General features: G+C 39.4%; 1 protein-coding gene across 1 annotated transcript in view; it reads left to right on the top strand.

Annotated features, from left to right (window-relative positions):
* The window catches only part of SLC41A2 (solute carrier family 41 (magnesium transporter), member 2), a 61057-nt gene that overhangs the window by 42350 nt on the left and 1803 nt on the right, over window positions 1–16904 (top strand). Inside the window, exons 9-10 of the mRNA XM_006769342.2 lie at window positions 1342–1473; window positions 2034–2182. Of these exons, the coding sequence (XP_006769405.1) occupies window positions 1342–1473; window positions 2034–2182 (281 nt within the window). The remainder of the gene's footprint in view (window positions 1–1341; window positions 1474–2033; window positions 2183–16904) is intronic.

Genomic DNA, 16904 nt, shown 5'->3' on the forward strand with positions numbered 1-16904 from the left:
TCAATGGTGTTTTTTCTTTCAGTTATGTTACTCTTCCTTTCTTCTTGGTACTTACATAATTAATTGATTTTTTCATCCATCTTCTTGATTCTTGCATAAATTGTTGATTTTTTCCTTCATCTGGTTTATGCATTCTAGCACCATTAATCTGAATTCTTTTTCTGTTATGCTGCATGCCTCTGTATCACTTAGCTGCTTTTCTGGGGAGTCCTCCTTTTCTTTCCTTTGGGGGTTTCTTTGTCTACCCATGTTTGATCGTACCGCCATATCTAGATGTTGAGTTGTTCAGTGGCTGCTCCTTGGGTGGCAGTGGCTCCTCGGGCTGCGCTCTTCAGTTGGTAGCAGCTCCTCTGGTGGGTGCTGTTCACAGTTGTGGTCTCCTTATCAATTTTCATGGATAAATCAGAGTTAGCTCAGTTTGAGTCAGTTGCTTGAGTCACTTGAGTCCATGAAAATCTGTCATCCCTCTCATTAAATTCAATAAAAATTAAAAGCAAAAGAAAAAAAATCTATCAGTCCTCTGCTGATCCCTTTAAAATCTGCCTTATGTTTTTTCTTATCTATAAAATGGGAATTACAGTACTTAAGTTCACAGGGATTTTTCCATGGATTCTGTTTAATAAGATAATTTTAATCCAGTCCTACTGGGTTTTGGTCTGGCTCTCATTAAATTGGATTTGAGTATAGCCCAAGTGAATATAATTTAAAAAGTAATTCTGCCTGGGGAAACATGTCACAGGATATACTACACATCTAATATAAATTACTTTTACTTACTTATTTATAAGAAAACATTTTATATGAAGATAAGTTTTCCAAAATCCACTTTTATATCTAAAATTTCTACTCTACATTGAAATTTTTATATAGCTTTAGAATGTGCAGGGTATATAAGAAGATAATCTAGATTAAAAGATGACTTTCTTGAGGTTTTTTTAATAGTGCCATATAAAAATTTCTTTAGTAACCTGAGAAGAAAAGTGTCTAGCCTTGTCTTTTGAATAAATCTAGCATACGTTCTCTCTCATTAAGATGATAAACATGGTACATCTTGTTACCTAGTTTTATATCTTGGGATTTTATAGTAACTTTTAAAAAGAATTTATTTTGGTCTGCTTTCAGACCAGATAGTAAGTCAGATTTGAAAAAAATAATGTTTTTCATAACAATGCTTTTCATGCCTTTGGAATATCTACCTCCACTTAAATAAGTCCGCGTCTCAGAAGAACTTTTTATTTTGTTTCATTGGCCCAGGGTGTGACATAGAGAGGCTTGCTGTTGGTTGAATTGATGCAAGTTGTTTAAAATATGAGGCTACCTATCTATTTTCCTGTGTTTCAGGGATTGGTGGTAATTTGGTGGCCATTCAGGCGAGCAGGATTTCTACGTACCTCCACTTGCATAGCATTCCAGGAGAACTGCCCGATGAACGCAAAGGCTGTTACTACCCGTTTAGAACTTTCTTTGGTTCAGGTATGTGCTTGTGGATTTTTAAATGTTTTATTTCAGGAACTTCTCCTCTCTGTGAGGATAGGCGGGCAACAGTTGTTGAATACGTATTTTGTGAGTATTGCACAACTTTGTTATTTCTGAGTGCTAAACAGATCTTAAATAGAATAGATTTTGTTCATTAAATCCCAGTGAGCAAAAATCATTCCTATCAATTCTGCAGTTGTTGAGGAGCTCTGTGTAATTTTTCTCTCTTGGCCCTTTCTCTGGGATATCTTGTTAATGAGTCGGAAAGAGGAGCCTCATGGATACGGGCAAACAATGCTAGGTGGTTTAGGGAGACGGGTGGGCTCCCTATAACATAGGGAAATTTTCAAAGAAATTTATTTTTAGCAATTGAATTTTATGTGATGCAGTAACTGAAAGGTAATCCCCAAATTTCAATACATTTCTTTTTAGCAGTTGAATTTTATGTGATGCTATGTGGTATCGTAACTAAAAAGTAATCCTCAAATTTCAGTAACTGACCTATTATTAACCAAAATATGATTTTGTTTTAACAACGTTTACATTTTACATTACAGGAGTAAATCATAAGTCTGCTCAAGTTCTGCTGCTTTTAGTAATTCCCGGACATTTAATTTTCCTCTACACGATTCATCTGATGAAAAGTGGTCACACTTCGCTAACTGTAATCTTCGTAGTAGTATTTTTATTTGCTGCTGTGTTACAGGTAAGAGTTAAAACCTCTTGTCACCTCCTTTATGCTCAAATTGATGTAAAAGTATAAATACATGTAAATCTAAAGGCTTGAAATATTTTAACATTTAAAAAATCAACTTACTGCCTTCCTAATGATTTGATCTTCTTAAAACTAGTAATTCAAGACCTGTTTTAATATGATCTGATCAATAGAACCTTTGGATTTCCTGTTTTCTGAATTCCATGTCTTCTTGTTATTTATTCTCTTGTTTTATATGAATACATCTTCTAATAGATTACTGAGGAAGAGTGCATCAGAGTAAATATTTTGAGCCTTTGCATCTTGTAAAATGCCTTTAAAATTTTTTTTCTTTATTGATTTCAGAGAGGAAGGGAGAGAGAGAGGTAGAAACATCAGTGACAAGAGAGTACCAATGGTTGTCTGCCTCCTGCATGCCCCACACTGGGGACCGAGCCTGGAACCCGGGCATATGCCCTGACCGGGAATCAAACCGGGACCTTCTGGTTCATAGGTCGATGCTCCAGCACTGAGCCACTTTTTTTTTTTTCTTCTTTTTTCTTTCTGTACATCAATATGTTGACTGGATATAGAATTCTGTTTCTTTTAGGAAACAGAGAAAGGCATTGCTTCCTTGTCTGTTGATTTCCCCCATTACCGTTGAGAACAGCAGATGCCATTCTCATGGCTGATTTCATTGAACAAATTTACTGTTATCTCCCTGGAAGCTGGCAAGATCTCTTTCTCCCATTTCTCTTAAATTTCCTGTTGATGTGCCCTAGTCTGGGTGTATTTGGACTGTTTTGTTGAGCATAGTCAACCTTTTCAATGTAAAAAAATCACGTTCTTCTGTTGTAGGAAATTTTTTGAATAGCTTCTTTGGTGATTCTCTCTCTCTTTCTGGAATCTTAATTGCTTCCTGGGACTCTTGCATTAAACTTCTTACCTTTTCTTAGACTCTATTTCTTTATCTTTTTTTCCTTTCTATGGGAGATTTCTGTGCTTTCGTGAATCTTTTCACTGCTGTGTTACGGAAGTTACTGGAGAGAGTAGAGGTGAATGCATATGCTCAGCTTGCCATCTTTACTTTACATGGAAGGCTATTACTTTTAAAATTGAAGGAAATTGTCTTTATTTTCAAAATGTGTGATCAATATAATACATGTACAGCATTTTAAGATTAAATAGTACTAAAGGGTTCTACCTTTCAAGCATTTCTCAGGCAGTCAGTTTGAAATATTTTAGCTATTTCTTCTGGTAGTTATCTGTATGTTTTAAAGTAATGTGCCTAAATTTCCAGGTTTTTTATTAATCTCAGAGATGCCCCATCTTTCCCATACAGTTATATTACAAGTTTTTGTTAAATTAGTAGTCAGTGTTCCTATTATTAGGACTACCTAAATATTGTTTACTATAGAGCCAGATAATTTACTGTGATTATATTTTCTTTTGTGTATTTTTATTTTTCTTGGAGTTAATAATTACATATTTTTTTCATTTGTATCCTTTTTTTAAAATAAATTGTTCTTATTTTTTTTCCAACGGTTCCAGCTTTATTTTGGTTTCTTAGTCATGACTTCTTGCTAAGCTTTATAGGATTTGGTACTTCCTACACTGAGAAATCCTAACGCCGTAAAGAATGCATTCAAATAATTCTTTAGAGGGATAACATTTGAATGTGGCCTTTCAGGGATTTGACTACACGAGTGAGGCTAGAGGATAAGTTTGGGGACACTATTCCAGTAGAAAGAAACTGCATGATGCTAATGATGTTAATGAAATTAACTGACATTTACAGTGTTTCCAATATGACCAGTGCTCTTAAGTGCTTTACATATTTTGTTTCAGTTAATTTTCACAAAGATTCTCTGAGATTTCTTCTTTATATGTAAGTCAGTAATTTTCAAAGTGAAGCATATGTGAAATAATGTGCTGTATATGGAAAGAAAAGATTTAAATGTCTATATGTTTTTCCTCATTTGCTTAAAATGCTTGTTTTCTTCTATTTTATGATTACCTTGTAATGAGCATACTATATTTGCACAGTGTTAAGTATGCTCAAACATTTTATGCTGAAAAGGATACGTAATTTAAAACTTTAGAGATTCCTGAGTAAAAGCATATAGAAAAGCACAGAGCTTATGAAAGAAAGAGAAAGTTACTCATACACAGGACCTCAGAGAAGGGAATAGATGAGATAAGGTTAAAAGGATAGATTAGGGACAATGTAGATGGAAAGGCCTTAAATGCCCGGCAAGGGGGACTAGCATCTATTCTTAAGATAACAAGAACCCTTATGACTTAATTGATATTTTAACTTTTCTACAGTTATAGTGCTGGATATTTTATTAGAAGTCACCTGTAAATAATTCATTCACTTATTCATTCAATAAGCCTTCGTTCTAGTAGATGCAGGAATTGGTTTTAAATCCCAGGATGAATAAATTCAGACCCTATCCTCAAGGACTCATAGTCTGGAGGGAAGACCATTACATGAACAAATGAATATAATATCATAATCTCTCTATATAAAAGCCTAATATGCAAAGTGTCCCCTTGGGAGTTCTACCGATTGGGAGTTGGATTGCTTGCTAGGATGTGCGCTGACCACCAGGGGGCGGTGCGGAACAAAGGAAGGCCCCAGCCAGCAGCCGGCAGCCACTAGGGACCCTACCCAAGCACAAATTTTGTGCACTGGGCCTCTAGTATAATATACTAAACTCTGGGGGCAGTTACATATAACTTGCTGTCAGAGCTTGGAAGAAAAAGCAACTAACTACCTGGGGAGTAATATTTTTCCACTGTTCAGTAGGAACAAAGTTATTTCAAATGCCTTTTTACTGCTGGCTACCTTTATTGCTTTATATGATATGGTCATTTATTATAATTTATGTTCTCAGTCCCCTGGTACATATTCAGAGGCTATTCATTGGTCTGTTGATAAACATGCCATTTTTAGAACATGTTTCTATTTATAACTCTACCTCTTTGCCTCATGGATTGATTTGACATTTGTTTCTTGTTCTTATGTGTCTGTCTCACTCATTCTAGAGAAAGGCTCTTTGTTTTACTCATTTTTTACATCTCCAGCATCTAGCCCCATTCCTATTGCTCAGTGAGTGTTCATTAAACTGAATGTATCTTGTCAGCTCTGTCTCTTTCCTCAGTAGGAGGGAAAAAAACTTTCATCTACATTTAGGTCCCAGATATTCCAGAAAAAAAAAATACAAAAACACCACATACACACACACACACACACACACACACACACACACACACACAGAGAGAGGTAAATTTTCTCCTCCTTGCTTTCAGTAAACACCAATTTCCTCTCTTACACTGATATAGGTATTTAAAATAAAAGGCAATGAACATAAAACCTCACAAGTTTTATCAATGTTCAGTCAAAATTGTAAGGGTTTGCTGAAATGTTTAAAGATGAAATGACTTGATATCTAGGGGTATGGATAAAGCAGAATTGGTCATGAGTTGATAATTGATGAAACTGAGTGGTGGTAATGAGCTTGCCATGGGATTTGTATTATTCTGTCTATTTTTTTTTTAAATATATTTTATTGATTTTTTACAGAGAGCAAGGGAGAGGGATAGAGAGTTAGAAACATCAATGAGAGAGAAACATCGATCAGCTGCTCCTTGCACACCCCCCACTGGGGATGTGCCCGCAACCAAGGTACATGCCCTTGACTGGAATCGAACCTAGGACCCTTCAATCCACAGGCTGACGCTCTATCCACTGAGCCAAACCAGTCAGGGCAATTCTGTCTATTTTTGTGTATGTTTGAATTTTTCTATAAAAGGAACTTTAGTATAGGAGCTCTTCAGAGTATATGAGTTTTCTAGTTTTGGTCCTATGGCTAGTTCTTCTGACAAGTGAAAAGTAGAAAGTCCATTTGAGTTTGAAATTGTTTGGGACTTGGAATGGTTTAGTTTGTGTCTTATTTACATAGTAGAGGCCCGGTGCACAAAAATTTGTGCACTCGGGGGGTCCCTCAGCCCGGCCTGTGTCCTCTCGCAGTCTGGGATCCCTCGGGGAATGTCTTCCTGCTAGCTTAGGCCCGCTCCCTGGGGGATCAGGCCTAAGCTGGCAGTCAGACATCCCTCTGGCAGCCCGGGAGCCCTCGGGGGATGTCCACTTGCCAGTGGGGAGCAGGCCTAAGCTGCAGTTGGACATCCTTAGTGCTGCTGAGGGGGCAGGAGAGGCTCCCACCACCACCGCTGTACTGGCAGCCATCAGCCTGGCTTGTGGCTGAAAAGAGCTCCCCCTGTGAGGGGGCACTGACCACCAGGGGGCAGCTCCTGCATTGAGCATCTGCCCCCTGGTGGTCAGTGTGTGTCATAGTGACCAGTCATTCCCAGTGGTTCTGCTATTAGGGTCAATTTGCATATTACCCTTTTATTATATAGGATGGACTCCATTATGTCGCAAATTATGTTGTTCAGGTATTTATTATGGGTCTTGCAATTAAAAGGAACCTAACAAATGTGCCTTTGTTTTGTGATCTTAAGGCCATTGAACCATGGATGTAGATGGAATGGATTGTTGTCTTCCTCATGTTCTTGCCTAGTGCCCAAGAGCAATCTGAGTAGTTGAAATATGTCAAGGCCAGAGTAATGTGTGAACGTCATTCCTGATCAATCACATTACATGTTGAGTTACTTTTTCAATAGTAGGGATGGGTTGGCAACAAACTTCACCATCCTATATTGCCCGTGACACCTTTTGTGTCGTCAGTGAGCATTTACTTAGTATGAAGCTGCTAGCTGTGGTTAAGGGTATAATTATTGACCTTAGAACACAATTTTTCATCTATATCAAATTAGCCCATTGAAGCGACAACTTTGATGTGCTAGAACCAGAGTGTACTTTCTTCTACAAACTCAGGGGCACCTGGGTTCTTTCTATGCAGTGATTTCCTCTGCCTTCACATCTTACTCGTTCAGGTGCTCCACTGACTGCTTAAAACCTGCTAGTTTGTGAAATCAAAAGCATAATATGGAATTCCAGGCTGTGACGGACCTTGCTGGGTTTCCTTCTAAGATGTACAGAAGGGAGTATCTTCTTCAGGGCTTTCTGTCTCTAATTCATTCTTGCCTTATCCCCTACCGTCTTTTTCAAGGATGTAGTACCTTGACTGCATAATAAACCGGAGAAGGGTCAAAGATAACTATCAATCAAATACACAGACTGGCAATCTCTCTACCCAAGACGGAACAGCAGTACATTGTGATTCATTTCCCTATTTTATTTAAAGCCCCTACTTGTTCCCCTTTGTATTAGAAAGCCTTCCTTTGTGAAAAGCAAAAGCATAGAGTGTTAGGGTTTTTTGGGCCAGTGACAGGCTGTGAAAGAATTCACAACTAAAAGAACAGATAGATGCAGAAAGAAAGTTTATTTTTACTTTCCCCGAAGGGAACGGGCCAGTGCATTGCTAATCAATACAAAAGGCAAAGAACAAAAAAGCTGCTCTTTCTTTTAAAGCCCTGGAAAAGGAAAGGAGGGTGATTTGGGGGCTACCGCTGTTGCTAGGTGAAATTGAGCAGACATCTGGGGGATTGTCTTTGTTAGTTCTTTAGGACAGTTCGGGCAGATGTGCTGGGGAGGTGTCTTATCTTTTTACAGTACTTTTGCAAAGTCTATAAAACATTCTTAGAGCAAAGGTTATATGAAGAGTTCAAAAGAGGCTTGTTTGAAGAGGAGCCGGGGAGGGCGGGGGTAGGGGGGTGGAGGTAGGGAGCTTTCTACTAATTATCCCTGGGTTGTAAACCAGCAGGGAGGAGGGGTATGTATGTAAAAATGCGGCCTTGAGAGTAGCTATTCTTATCCCTCAGTTTGAACAGAGGGGCTCTTTGAACCAGAGGAGCTAACAATCTTGGTATTTAATTACCAGGTGCTTCGCATAAATTGTGGAAGGCTACAGCAAAGAAAAAGAGAGGCCTTTTTTACGTCGTAACATAGAGTTTGGGTCACATACCCTACAAAAGGCCAAAAGATGGAGTATATTGACATTTTTTTCCTGCTAAAAAGTCTAAATGGGAAAAGAACAATGAGACTTTTCTAGCCCTAGATGCCTATTGTAGTCCAACAAAGTGTTTAATAAAATTGGTAAACAGTGCAAACCATCTCTAAATGAAATTTTTAGTTGCTTATTTTAGCTACTGATGGCTTCCTACAGAAAATTAGGTTACCACAAACTCTACAAAATTCTAGTAGCACCAAGTTCTATGAGCGACTCGCTGTGAAAGTTTGGTTGTAGAAAACCGTCACTCCTGGCATATCTGTTTTCTTCATGTGGGAGAGACAAAATGTTTCTTTTAAACGGTGGAATGATAACAAATTTTCAATATATAAAGTTGAGAGTTGTAACTATCACGATTTCATCAACTATATAATACGTACAGTCTTCCAAGTACTGTGCTCATCACTGTCCAGAAGAAATGGGAGACTTTGTCCTTGCCACTTAGGATCCTCTCTTAGCTGTGGGAGATTAGAATTAAATGAATGAAACAGCTAGAAAAAGCCTAAGACTTACCTCCTTAGAGTCTTCTTCCCCTGTCACTTCAGAATCAAACTTGGTGCTTGTGCCTGGCTTTCATTCTTTAGAAGATTTTTTGGGTGAGATTGGAGTATACATTATAGCTGATGAGAAACTTGAACTAATAACAATATATATGAAACTCTTTTTAAAAATTAATTCTTTAATTTATTGTTACCATAGCAAAGACAAATTCATTTATCATCATAATAAAACAAACATCCAAGTGTTTTTATACATATATTGCAAAAACAATGGATATCTTAATCAATGCTCTTTGGAATTCAAGTCACAGAAACCTGCTGGCACTTGCTTACACAAAAATGGGACTTTATCAAGAAATATAAAACTAGATGTGGAATTGGAGGGGGAGGAAGACACTCCCACCTTTCGTGGGGACAGAGATGGAGATCTAGAAAGCATTGGGCCTCCCCATCATGACTCTCAGGCTCCTTTAAGATGCATAATCTTCCGTCTTCACTGGCTCCTTTCTCTGTTGTCTGCATTGCACTTCTGGGGCAAAAGTCCCCATCGTTGCATGCCTTTCATTCATGGGGACAGTAACCTGCTTTTCCACATCCAGTTTCAACTGTGAAAGTTCAGATATGAATGGTCCAATCTGGGCCCCGTAGCCATTCCTGGTCCGGGGGGACGGGGGGCATTGCCAGGGAGCAGGGTCATGTAGTAAAAATATGGTTACTGGAAACTACTCTTAACAAAATAATAATACTTATACTTTTTAAAAATATATATATTTTTGTTGATTTTTTTACAGAGAGGAAGGGAGAGGGATAGAGAATTAGAAACATCCATGAGAGAGAAACATCGATCAGCTGCCTCCTGCACACCCCCCACTGGGGATGTTGCCCACAACCAAGGTACATGCCCTTGACCGGAATCGAACCCGAGACCCTTCAGTCCGCAGGCGGACGCTCTATCCACTGAGCCAAACTGGTTAGGGCAATACTTATACTTTTTGTTAATATAATTTTAAAAACAGATGCCTCCTCAAATTTTATGACTAAGCAATACTTGTTGAATTTTATGCTTATGTGTCAATTGCACCATCTCATCTCTTCCAAAAGGTTTGTGCTCTCAAGAAAAATGATTCTCAGCAAATCCCAAGCCCACTTTAAACGAGAACATGAACGCCCTGTGTAATGAAATAGGGTATTGGTTAATACGGATTAATGAATTTCTAAGAAGTGTTTCTGTTTTCCAAATAACAGTTCATGGTCGTTTTAAAACATGTGGTTTGTAATATGAATGTGGCCACAATACAAGCAGTGCAAATTAAGAGCAAACATCTTCCATTTCTCCTCTAGCAGAACATGCTTGGGGCAGAAATGTGGGCTACATACTCGCGAAAGGAAGCATTGACCAACGTGTAATTGAAAAATAAGTTAAGTAACAGGCATTGACAACCTCTTCTGAAGTCACAGTCACATGGTTCTGTGTGATTATTTTAATTATGGAAACATAAAAATTGATGTTTCCACAGAAGACAAATCTCTATAAGCCAGACTATCTGTCATCACATGCAGAGGAAAGAAGAGGGAAAATAGGACCCCAGTGCGCAGAGCGTTGGAGAAAGATCAGAGCTCTCTTGCGTGAGGCCAGAGCTTGCATTTCTGCTCTGTTACTTATTTTGTGTCCTTAGTTAAGTTTCATAACCTCTCTGGCCTCAGAGGATAAGCTAATGTGTATAAAGTGCTTGGTAGAGTTCCTGGAACATAATAAGTTTCCAATAACTGCGGGAGCTGCAGTTAATCCTCATTATTGTCCTCGGCATTATTATTCTCTCCCTCATTATTGGGGCAGGTTATTCAGTGCCCTGAGGCTTCTCATCTCCACACCACCCACCCTCCCTCGGCCCTGTCTGGGCTCTCCGACTGTGCAGCACTCTTCTTGCTCTTGTGATGAGCGGCCTGAGCTTCAGACACCGCCCTTTCCCTGCTGTCTTGCAAATTGGTAGCTCCAGTTAAATGTTGAAAAGCCATCCCAAACCTAACACGGCCAAGACGGAATTCCTTATTCCCCCATCATCTGCCCCATACTGGTGTAGGGGTGGTGGACAAGAAGCCACAAGTGGGCACAAGGAGGTACATAAGCAAGATCCCCTGAATCTCTCAGCTTTCAGTTCCTGACCCCATAAAGTCCCCACTGGGAGGGCCAGAGACTTCCTCCCATGGCAGGCGTCACCCTGGTCTTGCTCCTGCAGAGTCTGTGCAGGATGATAGGGAGACTCCTGGACTAGGAACAACTGTTTCTGGGTTCTGGTTCTGGTCACTTAGCTCTATGACTCCGGCTAAGTCTCAGCACTGTCCTGTGGTGTACTTTCCTCACTTGTATTTTAAGGGTGGGTATCACAAAGGTAACCATGTAATTTTCATCCAAACGAGGACCCTTGAGAATGAAAGGGAGCTGTTAATAATTAAAACAACAGCCTGGCCAGTGTGGCTTAGTGGTTGAGCACCTACCTATGAACCAGGAGGTCGAGGTTCGATTCCCTATCAGAACACATGCCCGGGTTGCAGTCTCCATCTCCAGGAAGGGGCGACCAGGGGGCAGCCGATCAATGATTCTCTCATCATCGATGTTTCTGTCTCTCCCTCTCCCTTCCTCTCTGAAATTAATAAAAAATACATTTAAAATATATTTATATTAAAAAATATTAGAGCGACAAGTATAAAGAGTTACTATCCTGGGCACACCAGGAAGTATATTGGCCCTAGCTGTCATGCAAATCCCCTCCTGCATTCATAACGTATGATTTTGTGAATTCCCACTCCCATAATATGATTTGTTGCAAAGCATTGTTGTACATATTAGTAATATGTGTTAAAATTAAAATAGTCTGGTAACTGAAACAGTATGTTAATGTTAAAATCAGTAATTACTACTAAAGTAATATTAAGTTAAATTGCCTTTGATGGTTAGCCAGAGAACCCAGGCAATAAATAAAACATTGTTTTCCTGAAAAATTATATTGCAAGTCTAAATAGATCATTCTGAATTGGTCTGTTTTTAAATGTAGAAGCTATCTATTTTTAAATTTTGTTTGGCCTAAAACAAACTCCCTCGGGTTCCCAGGTATATGCTGTGATCCCAGTACCTCTGTAATTTACCTGGAAGTCTATAATCAACTTGTTTTGCCATGATTCGACGGGGTACTTTATTGGGATCAGTTGTATCTCCTTTTGACCTGTGACTTTTGAGAGGAAAAGAATACTGGTTCTCTAATACATAAGCCAGTTTTTCTCCTTATCACCTAAGTTGTTCTTTCTGAAAGATTTTCAACTCTGACAGTTCTTTTCTTAAGGCTTGGTAATCTGCACCACTTTTCATCTACATACATACAGATTTCAAAAATTCTAGTAGCAACTGTTTATGGAGCATTTATTGTGAACCATGCATTGTTCTAGTCACTTTGCAGGTAGGAACTGGCTGAGTCTCACAACAGCCCAGGAGGTAAATTACACCATGAGTTCTCAATACAGACGCGGCATTTGGCGTGGAGAGAAGTTAAGTGATGTACCCAGATCCAGACGTGTGATGGAGCCTGGCTCCAATCTACACTCCTGTGTTTACAAGAATAACTTGGGCACTTTGTTTAGCCCTTAGTGAGGGTCATAGTTTTCAGGATGGCAACTTCTGTAGGCTTGAAACTGTATCTTTGATTTCATTAGATCTTTTCACAGAGTTTGCACAGAAACGATGTCTACTGGAGTCAAGTAGGAACCCGGTCAAGGACATAAATAGTGTCCTAAGAGGAGGAGGACAGAGTGCTGTGGGAGCTCAGTCCTGGGAGAGCTTCTTTCTTTGGGAACAGGGACGTTTTGTAGTGTGTAAGAGTTTGTGGAATCTATAGGAAATGCCATTTCAACAGAAGGGAGTAGCCTTAAGTAAATGAGAAAATGCAGGGTATTTATAGAAAACTAGAGGCCTGGTGCATGAAATTTGTGCACGGGTAGGGTCCCTAGGTCTGGCTGGCAATCAGGGCTGATCAGGGCCTACCAGCTGCCAACTGGGGCCTCCCTTCCCCGGCTGCCAGCCAGGGCTTTCCTTCACTCTGCGCTGCCCCTTGGTGGTCAGTGCATGTCATAGTGAGCGATCGAACTCCCAGTCTCCTGGTCGAACTCTCAAGGGAACACTTTGCATATTAGGCATAGATAGATAGATAGATAGATAGATAGATAGATAGATAGTTAGAATTTCTGAAGGACAGGGCTTATGAAAGGAAGTGATGGAAAATAAAATTGAAAACTACAGGCAAGATCATGAAAGGTCTTGAAGACCAGAATAAAGAGTGTAGCTTATTCTGTAGAATGATAATTTTCAACACTTTCCCCACTCCCAGCAAACCTGAGAGATCCGATATATTTCCTCTGAGGCAGTGGGGATAGAGCATAAGGGCTTGGGCTCTGCTTGCCGCCACTTACCACCTGTGGCAGTTTGGGCAAGGCAATCTCTCAGGGACTGTGTTTTCTCATCTGTAAAAGGAGACTAAGAATAGACCTACCTCAGGGCTTTTTATTAGGAAAAAAGAGATAATGCATCTGAAGCGCTATTATTGTTTCAGTATTATCATCATCATCATAGTAGCTGTGGATTACTGGGCAATGAGTTTCTTACGGTGTCAGTGAGAGGATTAAACCCTGTGGATTCTAGCATTAAGAATCTCTACCATGCCTCTGATACCCCATTCCTTGGAGTCATTCTTCTAAATAAGGAAGAATGTAGTTATGTGGTGGCAACATGGCCGTAAGTGGAACCCCAGAATAAGTACCCAGTAGCTGAGCAAGGTAGCTTAGCCTTGTTGGCTTAGCCTTATTGGGCAAGTTACTTAATTCTTTGGGGATCTTCTTGCTCTTGCCTGTAAAATAAGGACAATGATTTCTCTTTGCACAGTAGTTATAAATACCTGGCACATAGTAGGTCCTCATTAAATGGTGTGGTTATATCTTTTATATTTCGATACTTAACCCAAATCCAATTCCCAGATGGCTTCTGAAAGGAAAGAGCTGACCGACTAGGGGATTTTAACAGTTTGCCTGACCTCACTCACATTCTTTTTTCACTCCTCAGGATTTATTTTTATTTTTTTTTAATATGTTTTATTGAGTTTTTACAGAGAGGAAAGGAGAGAGATAGAGAGTTAGAACCATCGATGAGAGAGAAACATCGACCAGCTGCCTCCTGCACACTCCCCACTGGGGATGTGCCCACAACCAAGGTACATGCCCTTGACTGGGATCGAACCCGGAACCTTTTAGTCCGCAGGCCGACGCTCTATCCACTGAGCCAAACCGGTTTCGGCACTCCTCAGGATTTAAGTCCGCCAGATTCCAACTGGAAAGCAGGGATCTCTCTATTCTTTCTGTGTGACTGCTCTGCCTCTGCCTCCTAATTGGTTTCTTTCTGTTAGCTTGGGTTGAGAGAAAAGTGTGAAGAGAATGAGAAAGGAAAAGTGAGGGGAGGATCTACAGTTCTAATACTTTTTTTTACTTTAACTTTGGGAGTTGATTCATATGGTTACCTGAAGGTAGGAAATTGAAATACTAGGTGAATTTTTGAGATTCCTTTTAGCTATGTGATTGCATTTATGTGATATAATAATGTGATTATGCTATTCTAGCTTAGATGGCAGGGTCTTAAAATTGAGACAGTTTCCTATGATTAATTCGCTAGAGAGGTCTGCTGGGGCTCCAGGCAGTTCTGCATAGAAGATGCAATGAGGCCCTGCCTCATTAGAGGCACAGCATCCTGCATCCCGCGGAGCAAGTCATTGAGAAGTGGAGCTCTTTTCAGCCTGTCGAGTCTGAATAAGAAGAAGATAGAACCAGGGAAGCTGAGCCATCTTTTTCTAGTGTGCTGGGTAGGCCGTTCCCGAGCCCTGCTGGGATCGCAGACATGACTTAGAGGAATTTTCACATCACCTACAAAAAAATCTTGCGGCATAGCTGTGTGCAAGCACTAATGGAAAAAACCTTTTACTCAAATTTTTCAGAATAAAATCTTGGTTGATTGTGACCCAGAATATTCACTCCCAAAGGACTGGCCTGAATGATTCTATAACTTAAAATTTTTAGTTATTTTAAAAAGTAAATATTTAGCACCATACCACTTTCTAATTTTAAAACAAAATAGTCATGTTAGTTCTGACTAACAAAACGAATCTAAATTGTTTTGTGCCATCTAGGGAAATGTAGTAAAATGAGACATGTTTGCATTCATTAAAAGGGATGCTTAAAGATGTCAAAGGATGATGAAACCATCATTTCATGTCAGAAATAAAAAGACACAGTTGAATTCATTGCTATGGTAAAGGAGTTATGCTGGGATCAGGTAAAATGTCTCTAGGCAGAGCAGAGTCCTGATCTTAGGGTTGCAGGGAAGTGTGCAATATAATATTCTATTGTATGAATATTCCATAATTTATTTACCCATTCTTCTTCTATTGGACTTTCAGGTTATTTATATTTTTTTTCTATTAAAAATCAAGGCTATGAATATGTGTGTCCTCGAACACATTCTACGAGTTTTTTTGGACAGAAGGTCTTAACTATTTTTATGCCATGGGCCCCTGGGGCAGTTGGGCGAATATTATGGGCTCCTCCTCCAAATAAGGTCCCTTCTTGTCTCACCTTCCCCCACCTGCCACCTCGCAAACATAGTTCAGACCAAAGCAAAGATGCTTTTGTCTGAATATCAGGAGATTGACTTCCTATTGACCGGTAATCCTAAATTCTTCTTAACAGGCATTTAAATATTAGACTTAAGTGCATAAAGTTTCCAGTCTGGAAACTGGATTAGGGAAGCATATTTTTATAGGGGAAATGAATTCAGCCTTTGTAAGTTAGGAGTTGGGAAGAACTGTGCTAATGAGCTCTTTCTGGTGTTTATTTGTTTCATATTTCTAAGCATTCCTCTCCCAAAGAAATCATCTTCCTTCACACAGTACACAAAGCTGTTTGTTACTGGCCGTTAGTTGGGGCATGGAGGGGAGACTAGCACCTGGGAATGCTGATTCTAGCTCAGAGAAGGTGCTGGCCAAGAGAACCACTATTTTCCAAAGCATATATATATTCCTGTACTTTACATATTTATTTAAATTCCAAGTAACACAGCTAGAAGGTGCACAGTTAGCTGGGGCTACAAAACTGCCTTTCCAGAAGGTATATTTACCTCTAAAAGGTTATGCATACTTCATAAAAAACAAACAGATGATGTGAGAGAAAACACAGCTTACTCTTACTTTGATTTTTGAGTGTTTTCACTGTGAAAAGCATGCATTTCTGAAATAACCATTTAGTTTTAAAATAAAACATGTTGCGTTAAGTACCTGCTACTTAATGCCATTTTAAATAATTCATTATTCACAATATTCCAAGGAAACACTGAGCCAAACTGCTAGGGCTAGAAAAGTGCTCTTTAGTAATCCACTGTACTTGCCGGCTTGTCCCTAACCAGTGAACGTTAATCTCTCTAATCTTAAGTCCCCTTAACCCTTCAGGAGTTTGAAAATCTCAGAATCCTTCCACTCTAAATGGATACACACACACACACACACACACACACAACAACAACAACAACAACAACAACCAAACAAAACAAACCATTTATCTGATCCCCAAACTCAAAGCATCACAGAGGTCTTTTTCCAGGGATGCACAAAAGCAGGTTTATAGTTGTAACACAAAAAATACTACAAAATAAATAAATCATAATACAAGAATAAACTGTGTTTACCTGTGTACTCACAACTGTAAACCTACTTTTGCCCACCCTTGTATTCCCGATATCCTAGAAAACACATGCATTACCGTAGTATTTGAATAGTCCTTTAAAATAACTTGACACTCTGTCTACATCTGTATTTATAGACTGGTCATTCCTCAATGCTCTTACCTTCTGTTCATTTTTCTCACCATGAAATTTTCTTCTGAAAGCCATCAGTGGCCTTATCCTATATAATAAAAGCCTAATATGCTAAGTGTCTGGTTGTCCTGGCGTCCCATCATCCCGTTCAACCAATCAAAGCATAATATGCTAATGATATGCTAAGGCCACTCAACCACTCCCTATGACATGCCCTAACTACCAGGGGGCAGATAGTCGACCAGTCACTATGACATGCACTGACCACCAGGGGCAGATGCCCCAACTGGTCAGTTGCT

Source organism: Myotis davidii, unplaced genomic scaffold (genome assembly GCF_000327345.1).
Source record: "Myotis davidii unplaced genomic scaffold, ASM32734v1 scaffold120, whole genome shotgun sequence".
Taxonomy (NCBI): domain Eukaryota; kingdom Metazoa; phylum Chordata; class Mammalia; order Chiroptera; family Vespertilionidae; genus Myotis; species Myotis davidii.